Source organism: Culex pipiens, chromosome 3 (genome assembly GCF_016801865.2).
Source record: "Culex pipiens pallens isolate TS chromosome 3, TS_CPP_V2, whole genome shotgun sequence".
NCBI classification, from domain to species: domain Eukaryota; kingdom Metazoa; phylum Arthropoda; class Insecta; order Diptera; family Culicidae; genus Culex; species Culex pipiens.
Genome location: NC_068939.1, coordinates 90,817,600 through 90,840,394, shown reverse-complemented (window position 1 = coordinate 90,840,394; position 22,795 = coordinate 90,817,600). Strand labels below are relative to the sequence as shown.

General features: G+C 36.3%; 1 protein-coding gene across 1 annotated transcript in view; it reads left to right on the top strand.

Annotated features, from left to right (window-relative positions):
* The first annotated feature begins 3,582 nt into the window (after positions 1 to 3,582).
* LOC120425140 (uncharacterized) overlaps positions 3,583 to 22,795 on the top strand; it is a 36,526-nt gene continuing 17,313 nt past the window's right edge. Inside the window, exons 1-2 of the mRNA XM_039589567.2 lie at positions 3,583 to 3,855; positions 7,365 to 7,797. Coding sequence (XP_039445501.1) covers positions 7,671 to 7,797 — 127 coding nt within the window. The 5' untranslated portion in view covers positions 3,583 to 3,855; positions 7,365 to 7,670. The remainder of the gene's footprint in view (positions 3,856 to 7,364; positions 7,798 to 22,795) is intronic.

Here is a 22,795-nt window from a genome sequence, read left to right as displayed (position 1 = left end):
AAATTTGCTGCAATCTACATATGCGCCCGTCTATTTCACTTGCTTTGCTACCTACTTCGTGGGCATCGTCGCTTCAAAAATCAATACCTGGTTTCAAGAAGTTCAAAATGACTTTATTGGAATTTCTGTTGCCTACATTTAAAATTGAGTACCTTAGTTAAAATAAGGTATTCGTACCGAAGTTTCTCAAGCGAAACTGGAGAATGGAGAATCTTAGTTTGACAGCGAAAAAAGTATTATGCAAAATATTGACTTAGCATGATGAATTTCTGCGATCAATCCATGAAACTGATCCACATTTAAGTTCTATGTTGGTTAGTACAAAACGTCATAAAAGTACCTTTAACATACCGAAGCCGTCAGAAACTCTATAATCAAATGAATTTTCATGAACAAGAACATTAGGATTAGTATGAATATGTTTTGTATTTTATCGTTTTACTTCATAATTAATATTTTGAATAAAATTAATTTTTCTGTTATTTGATTTAACAATTAAAATTTTCCTAATTTATGCCCGTAAGGGTAGGGGGGGTCTCATGTTGTATGGCATGGACTCACATAAAGAAACACACTGCAGTAAATAATAAATATTTGACTTAAAATGAATGTATTACGCTTAACAAAATTTTGTTGGAGGGGAGGGGGGATGGTGAAAGAAAGAGGGGGGAGGGGTTATGTTCTTAAAGTGGGGATGTATTGACTTATCCATAATTTAATAATATAAACTCGCAATACAATATATACGCAATTCTGTTTTACTTGCAAATGTATGAAAAGTACACCCAAAGGAAAAATATATCTCAAAATCTGCAACATTGGATTTGCTGCAGAAAATGTCATATTTTATTACATTTTTTGCAGCAAGCCCGTAGAACATTTTTGCCCGCGTGTAAAAATTTCAGCGATCTGCAGTTCTCACCAACACATATAATGCTGGCCCATCCCCGAGCAACACTCCAAAGAGAAGCATATGTTGGTGCTCTTTCACTCACATTTCATCAAGCGTACATGGCGCGGTGGTAGCGTGTCGGATCAATAACCGAAAAGTTGGTGGTTCAATCCTCGTTCTGCAAAGTGTTTTTTTTTTGTGAAATACAACCAAAAAGCCGTCGGTAACGTCGATAATTGTCGGTAACGGGCAAAAATGTCATACTCCTATATCGCAAAAAATGCATGAGGACAGATTTCATGCAGATTCTGATATACTTTCATGCCGCCATGCATCACAATCATGCGACTGCCAGTTGGGTGTAGACTATTTATTATAAACAATCAACTATTGAAAAACATGAAAAGTCATAAAAATAGACGTATACCATTTCAATACCATACAATTACTCAAATTTGAATGAAAAAACATTTAAAAAGCAAAAAAATAATTTGGCCGCCTGTTTGTATGGGGATGGCCCATAGTGATGGTGGGGCAACGCAGTTGCTTGACAGGATCGATCGTGTTTTAAGGTGTCTTTTTTTTTCTTGATAGCAATGGTAATATCAGTCCTTCCTTTATCATCGTTGATCGGAGGGCATGCCGCTGGTTGAGTTTGTCGTAGTGTCGTTTTGTTCCAAAATAACAGGGTGTTAAATGTGTTTCTTGCTTCAGTCGATTACGGGCTGCGACGCCACGTGCTAGCCTTACTGAATTATTTGTGTCTTGAGCGTCATTTTCGTTGAGCAATTGGTGTTTTTTGTGCTTTTGTAATCTTAATTAATTGTTTTGTGATTTTAAAAGCCCTTCCTATATTATCGTTGATCGGAAGGCACGGCGTCGTATACATTGTGTATACTTTCTTCGAATAAGGTGTTATTTTTTAACGGTGAAAAATTCATTTCTATTGAAAGACGCGCCGACATTTTGGATCGTCGACATAAAAGTGGACAAAATAACTATGTGTGTGAGTGATTTTGTGTGTTGTGTTAATAAGTGTTAACCAGAAAGACCATCCCATAGCATCGTTGCTCGGAAGGCTCGCCGACGGGTCTGTTATAAAAGTCCTCCCTATAGCATCGTAGCCCGGGAGGCATCGAAAAGTTAATACCTTATCCTACTAACCCATCCTTTTGCATTACTATTGCGTCTACCATAGGCCGAAATCTAAATAGACTGCTTTTCTTCACTTCAAATCGTAGTGGTCATGCTATCTTGTTGCATTGCATTAACCCCTTCCAGATTGCATTAACCCCATCCCGCATAAAAGAAATCGATTTTTTTCGCATTGCGTTATTACTAGACACTGAATTGACCAAAATAGATTAAATTTAACCGGCTGCAAGTTAAAATTCTACATGTTGAAAAATTGCTTTGTTTTGAGATGGTTAGCCAAACAAAAGGTGTTTGTTATGGTTTATATTAAGTGTTATTGTTTTTGTTTATTCAAGGTCAAATATATTTGAGAGCAGGCGTGGCCGAATGGTTACGCTGTTCGCTTTGTAAGCGGATGATCATGGATTCGATTCCCATCTCCTCCTGCTTTCCATAGGATGGGAAAATAAAACGTCGGTCACGGACTTGGTTCTTGTTAGGCCGTTGAGTTCATTCCAGGTGTAGGAGTCGTCTCCCAAGAACAAACAACACAGCAAAACAAGCCTGCTCCAGTGGAGTCGATGGTCGGCTCGCAATCCAAAGTTCGTCGGTGCGAACCTTCGGGTGGAAGTTTCCTTGGAGTAAAAAGAGGTTTGGGTGCTCTCCCCATCCAAGCCATCTTACGCCTCACCTACGCCTATATCAAACGGCATTCTAGAGTGCAACTGGCTCGAAATACACAAAAATTGCTTATATTAGCATAGGAAAACATGCCTACCACCAAATAAGCTAGTGATCTTATGAGCACAAAATTACTTTCATATTCACTTATCAGTTAACTGTGGGTGAGTGTTTGAAAAACTATTCTGATAATCTAAAATGTTTTTAATTTTACTACCCTGTCATGACATATATTGTAATACATAACAACCTTCAAATTTTTTGAGATATGTTGATAAAAAGATCGTAGAGATGTGGGGAAAGCAAACCCTACGAACAAGTGTTAATAACGGTACAATTTCCAATTATTCCTATCAATAATTGCATGTTTTTACATTGTTTGCAAACTGCTCTAAAATTGTTCAAATTCAATACCAATCACCATTTGTCAAAAATTCATTCCCCCAATGTAATTTCCAAGCAAATATTTTCCAGGCGTTGTAGACTCTTCGCGAGTCCCACACGAACTAATTATTTGATTTGTTTGTAGTGGACTGGTGTGGTAGCCGTTTGTCGTAACCCGCTACTACTAAGCTAGAACACGAAAGGACCTCCTCGTCGTCGTCGTCGTTGCTCGCGCTCCTGTTTTGGAGCCGTTAGCTGTTATGGCTACGTGTGGCATGTTTAATGCCCCCCCTCTGTACCAGGACAAGCGTTGAGTTCACCATCAAACGGAAGGAGGAAAGGGATTGAGGAGGGATGTTGAGGTATTAAGGATCAAAGTTCCGCCTCGTGAACACGACGAACAAGGAATTGGAACGCCGCGTATAGTCGGCGAGCCTGGCGTGGACTTTGGTCAGTTTTGTTGTGACCGCGAATCTAGACGGTGGCCGCACCATTGGAAAGCTAACTCTACTCGACGGAAGGCACTTGCTACAAACGGAATCGAGTGGCCTCGACAGGTGATAATTGAGGTTGGACAGTTTTTCAGGGCCGTTTGTGGGCATAAGAACCTTGTTGTTTGTGGTGTTCGGTGAAAGGGTTTTTTTTGCTCTGATGTGGTGTTAATTAGTGCTGCTTACTCAAGTTCAAGCTGGAATTGCGGACCTTGGTTTAGCCAAGTCAACTTTAGTTCTACAGGACTGCCTGTTTTGCTATTTACTGAGAAGGTAAGCTACTGTGAAATTAGATTGGTTAAATTTGGTTTGAATTCATGGAACTGTTTACAGTGAATCTTATTTTTTTAATTTAATTTGATTGAGTTAATGGTTTATTGGCATTTGTTTGTTGTTCAAATACGATGTCGGTTTTAATTTAATACTATTTGTAGGACTAATATATTGATGTTGATGTTTATAACATCAAAATGGGATCGTAAATCTTTGAAAGTTATATCGGATTTAGTCAGAGTCAGATTTATAATATATCTGGAAAGTGCGATTTTGAAAGATTACGAATATTGAACTGAATGTGTTATGCATGTTGGGATTATTTTTCGATATTCCGTGATGTTATTCACATTTTTGAGCTTTTTTTTGTGTGGATGGCTCTGATTTTTTTAAAGCCAATAACAATTTCAATATAATTAAAAATCATATTTTTGACAGTTCAATTCACATTAAGTTAGTTAGTTAGTTGTCTTTATTAACGAGCCTTTCAGCCAATTCACATTTAAGGAATGATTTGAATTCAGTGAAAATCTTTATAATTGTTGTATTGTGGTACCATAAGCCATTAAAAAAAATTTGTTCGATCAAATGATTATTATAAATTTGACCTCAGACAAAGTTTCTAGACCTTAAAATGTCTAGAGAAAATTACTTAATCATAAGCAAAATTTGCTGCAATCTTCTTGCAAAAAAAAGTTCCAGATTTTGCCAGTGGTTCACATTTTAAACAAAATTTTATCAAAATTTCACGTTTTGAATAAATGCTATAAATTGATTGCTCGTAACATTGAGGTTTGTTCCTTTCTTCAAAATAAGGACCCAAAAAATATCTTAAAAATGTGTATATTTTATCAGTGAATTATTGAAATATTTCCCAAACTTTATATATGACATTTTCAAATAACATTAGTTTTGGGGAATTATTGTTTTCAGGGCCAATGTTACCATCTTATGATGGATTTGTTTAATGAAAATGTTGGTAAGAAATTTTTACGAACAAAATTCGTAGATATCGTTTAATCCAGGGGTACACAACGTTTTTTAATGGTGGCCCAAATTTGAGGCTCATATAAGCTTGAGGGCCAAATGTGAAAAATAGATTATTTGAAAATATGAAATTATGTCATTTATATCCTATTTTTTTAATAGTCTACATTTACTACAACGCAATTTTCACCGATTTCATATTTTGAATCGAACATATTTTTAATCAGGAAGGTGAACTTTTTACGTATAAATCTCCCATGGGTAAGCCTACCAACTCTTGCTGAGTGAAAAAAAAAAGTGAAAATCATTACACTTGGCTGATATGACCCCATGCTATAAAAAAAACTTCTAAGGAATTGTTCAGATAAATTTTGAATTTGGGACTTAAAAAAGCTGTGTCAATTACAAATTTCACTTTGCTGAATCAAATTGCTATGTGTTTTTTTTAATTTTTTTGTTAAACGTTTAAAAGTTAACGAAATGTCAAGTTTGCCTTTACGAATAATATCGTTCTTAATGTTTTCACGAAAAACATGCGTTAGAAATCATTTGATTTTTTTAATTGATAAATATGTTAAAAGGAAATTTGAAAAGAACAATTATTGATAATCAACTTTGATCTGAAACAATCCCAGAAAACTATCTAAATTATCCTTTTAAAATCAAATTAATAATGTACTTAATTTAAAAGCAATAAGCTCAAATGCTTGTATAAAAGACACGAACAGGAAACGAGCAGGATGCGAAAGTAAAAAAAAATGAAGGAAATCGACGAAAACGGAGAAGAATTGAGCAAAAAGAGACCAGAAATTGATTTTTTATTCAATTCTCTCTCCAACATGTTTATGCATTCTTTGAAAAAATCTGTATTTACTCTCATTTTGCACAAACGATGTACGTTTTGAACGAACAATGGACATTTTGCTTCGTGTGTGTTTTAAATGATCTCAGTGAAAATGATAATAACAAAAGTAATAATTTAAAGAAGTTGATTCTTTCACCATTATAAATTCGATGGATACAAAAAAAAAAAAAACCGTACAAAATCTGTGAAAAAAGTCGAAAATCCGTACGATAAGGGAAAATCCGTACGGTTAGTAGCCTTACCCATGGGTTATCTCGATTTAAAATATGTTGCTTCCGCCATACCGTGCCTAACTCATATTCAAAACAAACTTAAATGAACAACTGAATCACTGCTTTCAATCACATACAAACATATGGAATTGATAGCTGGACTGGACATGACCATTTATTTATATTTACGAGATACATATCGTTTTTTTTTGGCAAGAGGTCTTGAAACGTAAAACTGAATTCTGGTTAAATTTGAATCTCAAAATAAACGTTTTTGAAAACCATATTATCAATTTTAGTAAAATTTTAGGGTTGATCGTAAAAAAGATTGAAAAATGAAATAATCAATACTGTTGCATAATTTTTTCATAAATTATAAAAAAGGGTTTAAATTTTATACATTTCTTACAAAAAGTCTTTTTATTGGAATAAGATGTATCGTGTCATCATACCAAAATATAAAACATTATGGGGTTCAATTTATTTTATTTACCGATTATAGAGATTCAGTATTATTTGCTACTATTCCTTTTTATCACCTTTTTTTCAAAAATGTGTGTTTTTATGATTTTTTCATCCAAATTTTACCAAAATTTGAAATATTTATGAACTGGTTCCATAATTATAATAACAATGACCAAGGCAGAAAATAAACTTAAAATTGTTTTCAGTTGTTTGTTCGAATATTTCCATTGAAATTTTGAAGCTTGTTGAAAAAATCTGATTTTTCTATCGAATATTAAATGCGGGCCCCAGATACACTTTCAAAAATATTTTCAGTGGCCTATTTATCACCATTACATCAAATTTGGCGTTACAGTTACGCACCAAACTTAACCATGAGTTAATAATTTTCCAACAGTCGAAAACATTGATTTTTTTAAATCGAACAATTGAAAATATTTGCTCATTTTCCTTGACGCCTAGAGTTAGCAAACAACTATTGATTTGTTTGCTCTGATAAACACCCAATCACTTCAGCTTAGAACTGCTCGGTAATTTTCCATAGAATTTTCCCACGTTAAGCTAATAAGTTCTGCCCACCCACAACTCCAATCAACTTTTACACTGCATTTTCCAAACGAGCAACCTGTTTTCCAATGGCAATGGTTGCGCTGCACCATTCATTAGTTTTCCGGGAAATGTACGCGGGAAAATCCATTGATGATGATGGTTCATTCACAACACAACACGGGTAGGTGACTCACGCGGTAATGGCCACAGCGATAACATCTGCTTCCTTCTTTTCTCACCAACGCCCCACTTGGGACAGGTGACTCCCTGGTTGGACTAATCAACAATTGATTTGATTGCAGGTTTGGTGGGTTTTTTTTCCTAGTTTGTTGTACTTATAGAAAGGAGCGCCAATTTTTCAATTTAAATTGATTATTTTGTATTGATTTTTCTTTTCTCTTTCCCTTTTGGGACGATCTCTTTTTTTTCAGGGTTCAGCAAACTTCGAGCAGATATTAGCCATAAATTAGAACCTTCTTTTTTCACCCAAGAAACGTGACACCCTCAAAGTGATTTATCAAGTAGTGTGCATCAGCATAAAGAAGAAGAAAAAGCCCGCGTTGAAGAGTGAGTTTAAAAGTGCTTAAATTAGACAATTACCGACGACGTTCGCGAGGACCGACCACCCATCGGCGGAACGAGCAAGTTTCCCGCAGCGTCCGTCTTTCGCCGGGAAAAAAGTGAAACTTGAAACTTTGTGAGGAAAAACGAGTGGGAAAAAGAAGGACACCCGGAAAATGGGTTGCGCCAGCAGTTCGCCCCTAATCAACGGCGGTGGCCCCGGCGGGATCGTCGAGTCCGCGAAGGAAACAGCCACCAAGACCGCCAACGACGTTCTGCACGCGGGCGAATCGGCAATACACGGTGAGTTGTTCCGGGGGGACTTGGGGGGAAATCCGGCGGGAAATTCGAAACGGTAGTAAACAGAATAACGATAACGGGAGGAAAAAACGGGGAGGAAATTTGCATTGGGGAGAAACTGTGTGTTGAAGGGACCTGGGAAAGCAATCAAAGTTAAATTACAATTGGATGAGTTTGGAAAGTTTTGTGAGAAGGAAAGTCAAGTGAGTTTGACACGTGACCAATGAAAATGGTTGGTTATTGCTGCGGAAGCTGAAAGTTGTGTGGGAAGAAATGAATTTTCAACAAGGAAACGAAATAGACAAATTTGCAGTACCTAGCTCTAAACGGCTAACAAAATTGGTGTGCTAAAGTGACGTGAAAAATAAATACTTTTGGGAAAAGCCATCGATTTTTTTTTTAAATCCACGATTTTTTAAACTTTTGATAGTTTACCGGTAGCAGTCAAATACTTCAAACTGTCAGCGGAATTTTTTGCTTGTTCCAGTTAAGCTTTAAACTTTATTTTTTCCCAAACCAATCCATCCAACGTTATCATTGTACATATACAGAACAAGAAGCTGTGGCAGACGAAAATCGAAAAAAATGATAATTCAGAAAATTTGATAGGTAAAAGCCAATTTCAGGGAATGAAACATTGTTGAACAACTCTTCTAATCACAATTGTTATTATTTTGAAATTTACCTCGGATCGCTTTGCGATTTTCAACAATACTTTTAGGCATACAATTTTATTGTTTTTTCATTCGAAAAATAAAGTGATTTGGCTAAAATTTCTCACGCTAGTTCAATTTCGTAAAATATTTTTTTAATAATAGTAGTTTATGCAACAAGTTGCAAAAAGAAGATTTTTTCAGCACGAGTCGTACATTTATGCAACGAGGTTCACCGAGTTGGATAAAAACGACGAGTGCTGAAAAAATCAAGTTTTGCAACGAGTTCCATACAACATTTTTTGCAATTCCAAAAAACACCCATTGAGTGAAATTTTAAGTCAAATTTTCATGTTTTTTGTCAATAAATCGTTTAAATCAAAAATTTTTTTGAAAAGTGTTACTTTTCGAAACAAGTGCGGAAAAGTGTTACCATTCGATTCCGTTATTTTTGGTACAGAAAAGTAGGCTATTTCGTCGTTCAAGAATGACAGGAAAAGTAAGTAGTTTTTTTTTATTTCAGTTCTGTTTTTCTAAAAATAAAACATGTCAGCTTGTTTTTCTATGTGCATACAACACAATTTCTGCCAATACAGTGTAAAAAATAAACATAAATAAACTGTGCATTTAGATATTCTTTGACTTTTTTCGAATTTTCGTTTAAAGTATTTGAAAAGATATGAAAAATAGCTGCAAAATCATGCAAGTGTCCCAAATTTCAGTACACGTTATTATTATAGTTATGGTACTTAATTGCCGAATATTTATGAATTCATAAACATAATTTCTACTATGGTTTTAGAACTTTTTGCACTGGGGTCTCACGGGGTCTTTGGGGAAAATCAGGCAAATTAAAAAAACATTTTCTGATCTTTTTTTTTCATATGTGTCCTAGGTTGATAATGACTTTTACAGATGAACAAAATGCACGCAAAATGCAACATTGCCAAATGATTTTTAACCTTTTTGAGCTTAAAATAGAAAAAAATGCATTAAAAAAAGAAGAATTTAAAAAATATTTAAAATTGTACTATTCAATTTTTTGTATGAAATCCAAAATTAAAACATGTTATTATTTTTTTTATGTCTTAAAAGTACTCACAACTTGCCGAAGACAACAAAACTATCAGAAAATCCGTTCTCAAATACAGATTTTTGAATATTTCAATAGTCTTTTTCCAAAAAGATTTTTTTGTATGGACAACAGCTAAAATTGAGCATGAGCATGAGCATGAGCATGAGAGACCACCCATGGTTGTCCTTCTCCGTTGCTGAACAGGACCGTAATATCCTATCAGCACTAGCGATCATACGCTTCAACGATCTAGTGATGTTTCCCTTATCAACAGCATGCATGAATGCGCTGAAAAGATAAAACATCAAGATCATCAAAACTAGAGCTGCTGTAGATAAGAAACAGCCATTGGCCACCAACGGCGCCCGCCATGTCAGTTTGTAGATCTCGAGGGAACGGGACGGGAATGTTAGTTAGCACAGGCTGCTACCAAAGGTGGGTTCTATACGATATCCACACCCCCGCGTGTGCCGGAAAACTACTTCTACTTGGGATTTTGTTAGTAGGGAAGGGTAATGGTCAGGATTCATCATAGAAGATGATGATGTGACCCAAATAAACGATAAGTTTTGTTTAATGGGTTGATGTATTATTCCCAAGGCTAGCAATCGGATGCTGCTGTTGAGACTATTCCCGTTTATTTGTGATTTATTTACGTTTAGATGGATTATCTTAGACAGCCGGCTGTGGAAAGATAAAACCACAAAAAATGTATTTAACAGGTAAAATATTAAACCCTACGTAAAGTGTTTAATTCGAGTGGATCATAGACGATTTCAACTTATGAATAACTATAAGATTAGCGACCGATAACTGATGAGTTACGAAGCTACAGAGGCTTAACAACCGCGTAGGAGAAATACTCGTTATCGTGCTCTCCGAGCTATAATGCTGAGAATTATTTTTTCATGCGTTTTACGGAAAACGTCTTTTCAAATTTTAAATTTATACCTCGCAAGCGTATAGCGAACCTACAAAACACATACTGTCAAATCGTAGAAATAATACACGGAAAAACAGCTATATCGTTTATCAAACACGGCGACGAACGCGCAACACAAAACTGACTCGACGCGGTGCTAATCGAACTAATCTATCGGACTAAATTTCATTAAAATAAAATCGATCTCACGACCACCGAGAAACGCTACCCGTTTGTTCTTATATCAGCAGTAAGCTTGCCCTGAAAACAAATATATCATTAGTAATTTACATACTCTTTCAATCATTCATTCACTCAGCCAATCACACAAAAAACTAATTAATTTAAATTACTGTTTTAGAGACTTGAAATGTTCAGTGGATAGTTTTGCTTAAAGTTACGTTACAGCAAAAAAAAAAAAACACAAACGCACATACATACACCCGCACACGCTCAACCTTCATTAATCCCTTCCTCATTACGTTATCTAATCAGACAGAAAAACACCAAAGTTGTATTGTTAATCCGATTCCGGCCAACCGTGGACCTTCCTGAAATAATTGGAACCATCAAAAATCCACCAAAGCATCTACCACATTGATCACACAAAAAAAAACTGTGGTAGAAAAATATCCACCGCGATCTACCGCGATCAATTTTTGACAGCCAACGAATATCTTCAAGAAAACCCACCGCGGCCAACCAAAATCAAATCACAGACAAACAGACGTGACTCTCCATACAAATTATTTTTGAAATCCATCGTCCTTCATCAAATCACCAAATCACGGCGACGCCAGCGCTGCCTGGTGAGCTGATGCCGAAGCGCAGCCCAAACATACCAATACAAACCCATAACTGTCATGTGCCACGTCAGTGTATGCGTGAGATAATCAAGCCTAAACGATTGTAAACATCAACAGCTGATCGAAATAATTTTGTTGTTGTTACTCGATGAAAAGAATAAAAATCAACACCGAAGGCCGAAGATGACGGCAGATTGGTTCCGTTTCCAATAACAGAACCTTATGAGCCAAATCATGCGGCAGCACCAGCAACGACGCACTACAACCGCAACGACAGAGACCAAATCACTGGTCCTCCCAGTTGCTACCAAGTTCTGTCGAAGGTTTCTCCTCCACCGAAACCTCGAATCATTACACCTAACACCATCATCAACAAGATGCCCCTGGTCACGAAAACATCAGTAGTGGCCGCGAAATAGATAAATCCAATTCAAACCTGGGCAGCGAATGACCGAAAGGTTAAAGCTGCCCGAAATAAAGTAATTAACAACAACAACAATTCAAACCTACCGGAAATAATCCCCAAGATGGGCGTTTTGAAAATTTCCCCGGGGAACGTGTCCACGGCGCAGTTAAGTTGCGTCAAACAACAAAAGCAAAAAGTGGCAAAGATTCCAAAAAACGAAGAAACTGAACTGGAAAAAGAGATTGAGTGGCGCAACATCGCCAAAAGGACGACCAGCAGCAGCAATCTGAGCAGCAGGCCACGAAGGGTAAGCAGGTTGCCTCAGCAGCAACCTCGTCATCGGCAGGCAGACTGCCCCAATTTTGTCCTGGAAAGCCTGGATTTTGATTCACGGTTAGAATTCCAGAATTCCATAAATATTTGTGCTCTCATTTGCTGCTTCGCACGTGCTCACGCTCAACTTAAAAACAAATAAAAACAAAAACACGCTTCACACACACTGAGAATAGACGGGCGAGCTGTCACGACAGCAGCGCCATCAGCGCCGGGTGAGTGGATGCCGAAACAAAATTGCATTTGAAATAACCGTTTTTGGAGGACGATGGTTCGGCACTCGAGTGTCCCGTCTGTTTGTCTGTGATCAAATCAACAATACAACTCAAATCAAAACGGGCTCACCAAAGTTGCTGCCAAACTGTAGACTCTCGCATCACTCTCAGCAACACTCTCTCCTGGCCATCATCAACGCCTCGCACAGATCACGATGATGACATCGAGCGTTCTCGCTCTCATCATCAGGAGCGTGACCGACAACACGGCACGCACACGAACAAAGCTCAATGCCAGCCGTCCGAATCACCGCGCTTCCCGTCTCGCTCCAACACACAACTCCGCGCTGCACAACCACGAAAGAGACGCAAAGCTGTCGCAAGGCCTATTTCTTTTCCGTTCTGTAACCTTATCCTACCAATACACTAACACATGGCATCCACGGCCCTGCTTATAAAAGCTTCCATCTAGGAATCACTCGGAAATGCAAATTTATTTCCTCAAAAAACACACTAATTCCGCGGAAATTTTCCAAAACTTCACCATTCCCGCACTACAATCATTCACACGCACTGAATGAGACATTTTTGACGGCGCCAATTAAAATATTGCACCGAAAAAATCTAATCTAAAACTCGCGAACAAAACTAACCGACCGAACTGGGCAAACAGTCGAAGCCCCCTCTTCTTTTGTATGGACAACAGCTAAAATTGTATTAAAACTTGTATGAACGAACATTGATCCAAAATGACTTCTTTGGTCATAGAAAAAGAATAAAGTTTCATACAAATAAAAAAAAGTATGAAGATTCAATTTTCATAAAATTTGATGAATCCATTATGGGACCATCCATAAACCACGTGGACACTTTTTTGAAATCTCATACCCCCCCTTCTTTCCCCTCGTAGAAAATTTCCATACAAAATAAATCGCTGAATCCCCTCCCCCCAGAGAGTGACGATTCTCGAGATTTTCAATTTCCCGGGAATCAAGAGTTGAGTTTTGCCATTTCCCGGGACCCGGGATATTTTTAACCTAGCCAATAGTGTCAATAACTTTAAAAGAAAAGTAATAAATTTGTTTCTTTTCAATGAATTTAGATACAATTAAGGAATCGTTAATTTAAGGAGCCTCATTATTTCGTTTCTTGAGCCTCAAAATTGTAGTTTAAAATGTTTACGAATCTTCATGCGATCTGAGTAATTATTCAAAAGTTGTACAAACTTTTTGTTGAACTTGTAATTAGATTTTTTTCAGATGTTAAAAAATAGCTAATTTTTAATTTCCTATTATCGACATTATTGCAATATGAAAAATTACTACTCAAAACAACAACTTTAAGTGATTTTTTTCTTCTTAATGTCAACTGTAAATGTTCACAATTGGCGGACCTCAACTTTACAAAGAATGCCACTGCCAAGTTTTTTTTCCCAAAATATAATTTTATATTGATGATGATGCAAAATACAAAATGACTTATTGACATCAATTTAAGGAAATTACCTCGATACAGCGAAAATAACTTTCTTAGGATAAAAAAAAACTAAGTTGTGAGGTTCACTATGCTTGAGAGAGCATATGGAAGTTAAACTTATCTTAAAAAGGTTTTTCCCTCTTAGAAATAATAATAATATAACTGCTTAGTATGGTTCAAGGTTAACTCTGGCTACTCTCAATTAAAGTTATTGGAATTTTTGAAAAGTTTAAATTTACAGTTTCTGAATAAGAAGATTAGAGAAGCTTTGGTTTATTGGAACTTGAACATCGAACATTGGACATCCAATGTTCTAAGCAATTTAGAATTTTTAAAATGTTTTTCTGATTAGTTTATATAATTTTGGTTCGATATTTATAAGTATAAAATTTCCCGGGTGTCTCGACCAAATTTTCCGGGAATCGAGAGGTCCAAAATTACCGATTTCCCGGGAAATTTTTCCCGGAAATTCCCGCTCGTCACCCTCTACCCCTAAGATGTTCAAGTGGTTTCTGGATGGTCCTTATAAAAGTTTTTTTTTCAAAATGAAATTTTGATTTTTTTCGGTCATTGTGTTGCCCCCTATTTTTTGGGAAAATTTAGTAGGAGATATAAGCTTTGAACTGAATTTGTATCGGCCGTGGTTAGGCCGTTGCCAATATTTTTCAAAGTTTTTTTTTGAAAATTTTGGGAATATTTCAAATACATGATTATCAATTCTATTTGTATAACATTATGACTTTTCTTACAGCGCAGCCTCTTTTAGAAGTGATAGAATTGTATTATTTAATTGAAGAAAAAGACTCCACTGATGATTATGATATTTTAAATATATATTCAAAGCAATTTCATTTATTGCCCACTTGGAGACATTGTAAAACCATTAAAACATAATTTCAGCCATCCTCTCAAATCTCGTTGAAAACCATTTTGAGTGCCCAAAAACCCCGTCGGCACAATCTTTAAACTCCCCGAAGTGTAATAAACTGTTTACTGCTACCACGGTTCCATCAGTACCCAGTGTTGTACTTTTCTTCAACCACTAAAACGGTACCAACAGCATTCTTCGAAACCCATAAAACTCGTTACAAGCAGCAATGTGCGCCAGCTGGTGCTCCTCGAGCTGCTCACTCGCAATTATGGTCACTGTAATTGAATTCTTTTCCCCAGAAACCACTCAGTTCTGTGGGGCGACCTTGAACTATACCACTTTTCATCGGGTTTCGTCACGTTATTGATTCCGAACTTAGAATTTAACCGCAAATCGGCGTTTTCAACCGAAAAATGGTTGAAGCTTTTTGAAAGGAACCCTCTTTTTTTACCACCCTTAATTATTCATGATTGTACAGCGTTCCATCATGGGTTTTTCCCTCTTCTTTTGAGTGATTTTCCCAGAAATCACTTACCGTAGACCACCAGTGAATCCATCCTGGAGGAGCATGATTTGGCAGGATAGAAATAGAAGTTGGAAAAAAACAAACACAAAAGAAACGAGCTTTTCGCTGACGAGGAAAAACTTTGCGCGTTTTCTCTCACTCACATTCACACAAGAGAACACGAATACACTCACATGCATCGTTAGTTTTAATGGTTTTAATTGGCTTTTCCCTTCCCAACTCACACACTCAGCTTAACACAACTTTATGTTTTCAACGTTCGTCCGTCACGAAAGAAATTGATTACTCCAAGGTTTTTCTTTCGCCAAAGTGAGCAGCAGAGGCCAAGTTGGGTGGGTAATTAGAGGGGAAAAAAGGCAGAGGAAAACATCGCATAAGCTGGGTTCTATTTTTAAGGCACTTTGGAGGGGTTGGAAAACCCGATGAGTGATGGCTAGGTGAGAGTGAATTGATGGCGATTTGTGTAGCTTACTTTTGAGTTCAAATGAAATGAAGATTTAGTTGGGTGTAAGCTGGACAGTCAGTTTTTTTTTGTTACATTGAACTCGTCCAAATAACTAAAAAAAAAAAAAATCTAAATTATTCGCTCTACAGCATTGTCTTGGCGTTCTCGATTGCGAGATTCCTACTCGAAACTAGGTGTCCGGAGGCTTGATTGTTGAGGCAATTGCAAACCTCTTTTTACCCTTTAGCTTCCATCCACCCCGGGATTCGAACTGACGACCTTTGGATTGTTAAGCCTACTGCCTACCAGCAACTCCACCGAGGCAGGACCCAGGGAGACGACTCCTACACCTGGACTGAGCTAACGACCTAACCTCTATGTTAGACCGGGGCCAACATTTGCTTCCCTGTCCGACGGAAGGCGTGATCAGACAAATCTCGCCTCAAAATAACTTAAACACAGTTATAAAAATCATGGTAATATAACTGTGTTAATTACATTAAAATGTGTACTTCACAACTATTAATGTGAAATTTCACGAATTCCGCATAAAATTAGGCTGAATTACATCGAAAAGGATGTGATATTTAAACATAAAATTTGTCAATCTTTCTAAATTCACATCTTTTTAAAGTGCAATGTGATTTCATCTTAATCTCATAGAAAAATCTTTTTTTTTTAATATCAGAGATTTTCCCAATCTTATTTCGATAACGAGTGTAATCTCAAATCGAAAAACTGAATGTCGACAGTGAGGGTGAGATTGGGTCAAAGTGATTTTTTAGGTTTTTTTTTTTCAATTTCTTAGGTTCTCATCACTGAAACTTAATTTAATTTAAACGACTGTATTGGGACTTACTTTATTATTATCATTGAACAGTAAAGTTAAGTGAAAATGGATTTACCGAAAAATGGTGCCGTTTTGGAGCTTCGGTGTCTTCAGAAAAGTTTTTTGCAAATGAGAAGGGGCAACTTTCAGTTTGATTAAAAATAAAGGTGGTTCACGTTTAGCGTGTTTTTTGGGATTTTTTGTCCTCTACAAAGTGTTTGAGCTTGTCAATCCAAGCAACTTTGTCCAAGATACCTTCATATTATCTCTCAATCTACGTCTTCTACAACCAAATTTTAAAAAAAGCATCTGAGCAAACTTTCAAAAATCAGTTTTTTAGCGTATCAATTCTCGCTTACTTTTTCAAAAGGTCCTATGTACATAGGAAATCTATGGCGCATTGGTTGTTTTGAAAAAGTAATCTAGAATTAAGGGTTGAGTTTACAAAAACTTGATGATAGGGGCACTTTTAGAGCACTGAAAACATTTTAAAAGGTCAATTTGAACTAAAGGGTCAAAAGTTATAACCATTTCAAGGTTAAAAGATGCGAATATCTCAAAATAGCGCTGGTTAGGTTGCATAATATAGAATTTATTTATTGTTTAAACCATTGTCTCTCCCATTTACGAATTTTTCTTCCATTTTTAGACCGCTGCAAATTTAAATTCTGTTTTTCATATTTTATGTCAAAAAACATTTGTAATTTTGACTATAAAATGCATAAAGGCATCTCTATTTCAGTGTTTTGCCACTTTTTCAGACTAAATTTTAGTTATATTACATCATGAACAAGGTAATAACGTCATGATTCGAAATCCGGACACTTAGTAGCATATCATTTTTGTTATAGCTGGCAAAAAATCATGTAATAAGTTGGAAATGTAGAAATATCATAAGGATCTAGTACAAACAGTCAATTTTAAGAGAATGCATACAAAATATATATCTTTTCTAACCATTTTTCATCAGAATTTCAAAATTAAAATGACTTGTTGTGCTTCGAAGCCCGGACACTGAAATTTAAGTGAATGACATTCTTTAGGTCTCAAATAAGCTGTTAACATCAAAACAATCGGTAATTTGTATAAACAATTGCTAGAATTTAAGGAATTTAAAACCATACATTTTTGCTTTGCCACCTCGGTGCTTCGAACGCCTATGAAATCTTTCAGCGAAATGTTTCACAGTTGTGGTAAACTCATAATTTTATTAAATTTAATTGTTTTGGCATTGGCTACAGGTTCCAAACATAAATGAATTAAAAGTTGATGTTAGAATTGATTAAATAACGCGGTTTTGACAATAATCATGCGAACTCATATCAAAATTATTGATAAAACAAGATGAGGTGTCCGTATTTCGAAGCGTCCGGGAATTCGAAACATGACGTTATTACACCTTCCCAACTAACACAAATAATATGTAATTAAAATATAAACAAATCAATGCATTATTTGTGAACTTTAAATTAAATTCAAAGCTTAACTAAAAGCCTTTTCTATTCTTTTCAGCGAAAATTTACAATATAGAGATGAATAAATTTTGAAAAAAAATCTGAAAATGATTCGAAATAATATCTATATAAATAGCAAAAAAAAACGGTAATTTTGTTTTCAAAATATGGTAATTTTAAATCAAATGTAATAAAGATTGGCTGAGCAAAGCTGAGTTATACACGGCAAGCAAAATGTGATGCGGGAATGTAGAGAGATTATTTGCGTAATTGCACTTTTTCCACACAAATCAAGGTAAAATTACGTCGTAAAAATGTAATATTTAACCATAAAATTTTCAAAATTTAAAAAGTTTTCTAGTTGTGTACATTTTAAATGTAAAAAATTATGATGGTTTAGATATCGTTTGCAATGTATTACCTTAAATATGGATGACAAAATTGAAATACACCTTAAAACCTGAAAAATGTGTTCATTTTAACATGATACAATAAAACATTTTGTCTTACATGAATTATGTACCCATTCCCACTTGTAATATTACCATGATTTATTACTGTTTATGCTTAGCACCATTTTTTTCAAACATACGAAGTTTTACCTATTTTGTCATCAGTTTTTCACAAGCGATACATATCTTGAAAACATCCTATCAGAAAATCAACATTCGTGATCATTTCAAATCCATTAAAATAGTAGTTTATGCAACAAGTTGAAAAAAGAAGTTTTTTCCGCACGAGTCGTACATTTATCCAACGAGGTTCACCGAGTTGAATCAATATGGCGAGTGCTGAAAAAATCTAGTTTTGCAATGAGTTCTATACAACATTTTTTGCAATTGCAAAAAACCCTTTGAATGGAATCATAAGTCAAAAGATTGAATCAATTAACCGTCTAAATAAAAAAAAATTGAAAAGTATTAGAAAATTAGAACTTTTCAGCATTTATTTTGAAAAGTGTTGTTATTCGATTCTGTTACTTTTCGTACAGAAAAGTAGGCTGTTTCGTCGATCAAGAATGGCAGGCAAAGAAAGTAAAAAAAAAAAAAAGAAAAGAAAAGTAAGAAGTTTCACGACGGAATTGCAAAAAAACATTTAAAAAAATATATTAAAAAATATTAATAGGGGTAGTAGGCGTGGCTGAATGGTTACGCTGTTCGCTTTGTAAGCGGGTTCGATTCCCATCTGCTCCTATCGAGAAATTATGGAAAGAAGGAATTCTGAACACTTGAATATGAACGAAAAATTCATTAGCTCGCGGCGGGGTTCGATCCCCCGTCCTTTGGGTCAGCAGACAAAAATGCTAACTATCAGACCATCGAGGCCTAGTTGTCTAGAAGGATTAAGAATGCTATAAGAATCCAAGAAACTTGATTGGAATCTGTGTGAACCTAAGAACAGGAAAATGCAATATTGAATGCAAGTTGAATTCAAGGACACTGGTTGCATAATTGTTAGGCGAATATTGAATTTTCAACACGACCAGAATTCGCCACAAAAAGCTTGGTGAACCGAATTGGAAAGCTTCCAAAATGAATCCAAGAACATACGAAGAATTTAGGACTATAAATAGATTTGACCGGCCGCATCACTTACCACGGTGAATCCTGGCTTCACACCCATCTTACTAACACCCTCAAACCTCACGTGATACTTTGTCGAAGACGCAGCCGATTTAGCGGTCTTCATCACTCAAGTATCGGACTAAAATTCCCATCCACTTCCCCGTGTCTTACCACTGGTCGTGGCCGGCGCTGTGATTGGCTAGCATGATAGGGACATTTGAAAGTTGCGAAGTGGTGATGATTGGTTCCTACTCTTCATCTGTGGTCCACGGAGCAATTCTTGGAGGTCTTGGTCAATAACAGAGTAGCAACTACGGGTAGACACCAATGCTATGCTATGCTATGGAATTGCAAAAAAAATATTAATAAAAGCTGTTATACTAAGCTAATTTTACATTTTATCGAGTAACTTATTGGTGCGTGTTTTGGTTGTTGCCTGATCGTTGAAACAAATGTTATTGAAATGAGATCTTGAAAATATCTGCTTTAATTTTGGAACAAAGTTCAATCTCAGGCGTCTCAGAATAAACTAAAATCCAAGAATAAAACCTTCCTGGCTGGTAGCATAAAACGGTGGGCTCCAAACGACGAACGGAAGTCCACGTGTAATGAAGTGGAAATTGCGGGAAGGGAGGAAACCCTTCTCGTGCCCAAAATGAATATATTTAACGTGTCCAACTTGACCACAGTCTCGCACCCCCCAATTTGTACGGGGTTAGTTGGTTTTGGGGCAAAGGCGGTCAAGCGGTTTATGGCGCTGTGTGTGTGTGGCGTTATATCGGTGCTTCCCCGGGACCCTCAATTCCACCCGACTGGTCTCACGACTAGCCGGACATTTTGCGATAGTAAAACCTTGGGTTCGTGCGAAAGGAAGGTGACTAAAAATAAAGAAACATTGACCTTTGAAGGGGGGAGGTGGATGGCTCTATTAAAGGTACATAATGAACCACGACAAAGACGCATGAAATTTCCTCCCACAAAGACCCCAATCAATCAAAATTTCACTAACACAAAAGAGGGGAAACACTCTTGATGTGTTAAGCTTTTGTTCGAATGGGAAATAGAAAGTTTTAGAGACCCCCGACCGTTTGCCAAAATTACTTCTGGCCCTGGTGTCTAGCAATTTGCATACCAACAGGCGTCTCGACGCAGTGTACAATTTTATCGATTCTGATTTTCTTATTAGTCTTATCGCGGCCAGCTGCTGGCGTGGAAAGATATGCTAATTTTTACAACAAATAGCATTTTTTGCCCCTCGCCGCTTCAAAACCAACCTTGACTGTGGGGGTCTCCTCAAGGTGGCTATCGAATTATACTGTCAGCTTAGCAATGAATAACAAATGGAAATTTGGGTGTTTTTCAGTGAAAATTGCCTCGCAGCAGACGGACTTGTGCAAGTGTTTTCATCAATTTTGTATCGTATCTTGTTTAGAGTAAAAGTTCAATTTTTTGAATTTTCGTCATTTACCCCACCTTAAACTTCACACACACACACACACAAAAAAACAATTCCCAGCCGTGCTGATAACAATTTCATCGCGTCCTCAGATGGTGTTGAAATCTCCCACCCAGAAGACCTCGAAGGGACGAAACAATCGCCGTCCCCATCGGCGTTTTTTTTTTCATCCCATTTCCAAACCGAATTGGATTGGTTTGCCATGTTGGTTCGATCTGTTCCGCCAGAAGGTCCCAGCCACTGGCAGCCGGTGGTCACGGTCTACGACATCCATAAAAGATGTGCCGGAATTAGCATCTTGTTGTCCCGTTCGACATTGGCCATTCATTCTTGGTTTAAAGGTTTTTCGTTGTTGTTCATTGTCTCATCTGGAGAACTTTTGATGACTGTCTTTGATACTAGAGAGGATTGAGAATCATTCAATTTAGCAATTGATTTCATGTTGCCTTCGATGAATTTGAGTTGGGATTAAGTTTTTCTTCTTTTTTTTAATGGCAATGTCAGATATAGTCCGAATAATTTCACTTCGGATATCTGAGTTAAGATTTTTTTTTATCATTATCATTGTCATCTTCCAAAACTTTGAATTTGTCAAATTAAACTTTTTTACCGATGCGAAAACCAAACGGCAAATATCGCATTCCCCATTGAAATTGCCTTGAAGAATATTCGGTAAAGAACACAAAAACGCCTTATTCTTGAAATAGTTGACTTTCAACTAAGGGCAGAAAATTTCTCCAATGAAATTTGGGAAAATGTGGTGGTGAAATGTTGAGATTTGTTTTTTAATTTGGTAATGTAATAGCAATCAATTACTCAAATTTGACTCTTTGGTCAATGAACTCAAATTTGAAAAAAAAAATATTTATGGTTGCTACAGTTTTTTTAAAGGTCCAATAAACAACATTTTAATGTTTCAGGTGGGTAATTCTCTACCGTGACGGAGGGGCTGTACGACCCCTTCAATGTGGAAAAAGATGTGTTTTTCAATAATTTGCAGCCTGAAACGGTGTTGAAATGGAAATTTTGTGACAAAGGGACTTTTAAGTAAAATTGGACGCCCGATTTAATGGCGCACAGAAAATTCCGAAAAAACGTATTTTTCATCGAAAAAAACGTGTATTTTTCATCGAAAAAAACACAAAAACAAATCATAAACTCTGCCATTTTTCGTTACTCAACTGTACACAATTTTTGAACATGTCATTTTAAGGAAAATCAGATATACTTTTCGAATCTACAATAAACCAGAAGGGTATTTTTTCATTGAGAACAAAATTTTTCATTTTAAGCGTTCGTGTTTTTTTTGTAACTTTGCAGGGTTATTTTTCAGAGTGTAATAATGTTCTACAAAGTTGTACAAAACTGTTGATATGTAAACATAAGGGGTTTGCTTGTAACCATCACGAGCTATTGCGATTTTACGAAAAAAAAGTTTTGAAAAAGTTACATTTTGCGTTTTTCTTTGTTTCGTCGTTTTTGTGTGCCGCGGGTGACGATGAACGGCCGTGATCGACACAACCAACTTTTTTTGTAAAATCGCGATAACTCGTGATGGTTACAAGCAAACTCCTTATGTTAATATATCAAAATTTTTGTAATTGTCGCCTTACAACTTTGTAGAACATTATAACACTATTAAAAACAATCTTGCAAAGTTACAAGAAACACGAAATTTTTAAATAAAAAAATAATATTCTTAATGAAAAAAAAAAAATACCCAGGGTGACGATTCTCGAGATTTTCAATTTCCCGGGAATCGAGAGTTGAATTTTTGAATTTCCCGGGAATTCCCGGGTCCCGGGAGTTTTTTGTTAACTGTCAATAGAGTCAATAATTTATAAAGAAACGTAATAAATATGTTTTTTTTACTTGGGGACCATCCATAAACCACGTGGACACTTGGGGGGGGGGGGGGTATGGCGATTGTCCACGATCCATACAAAACAGTTTTTTTTTGTATGGGGGG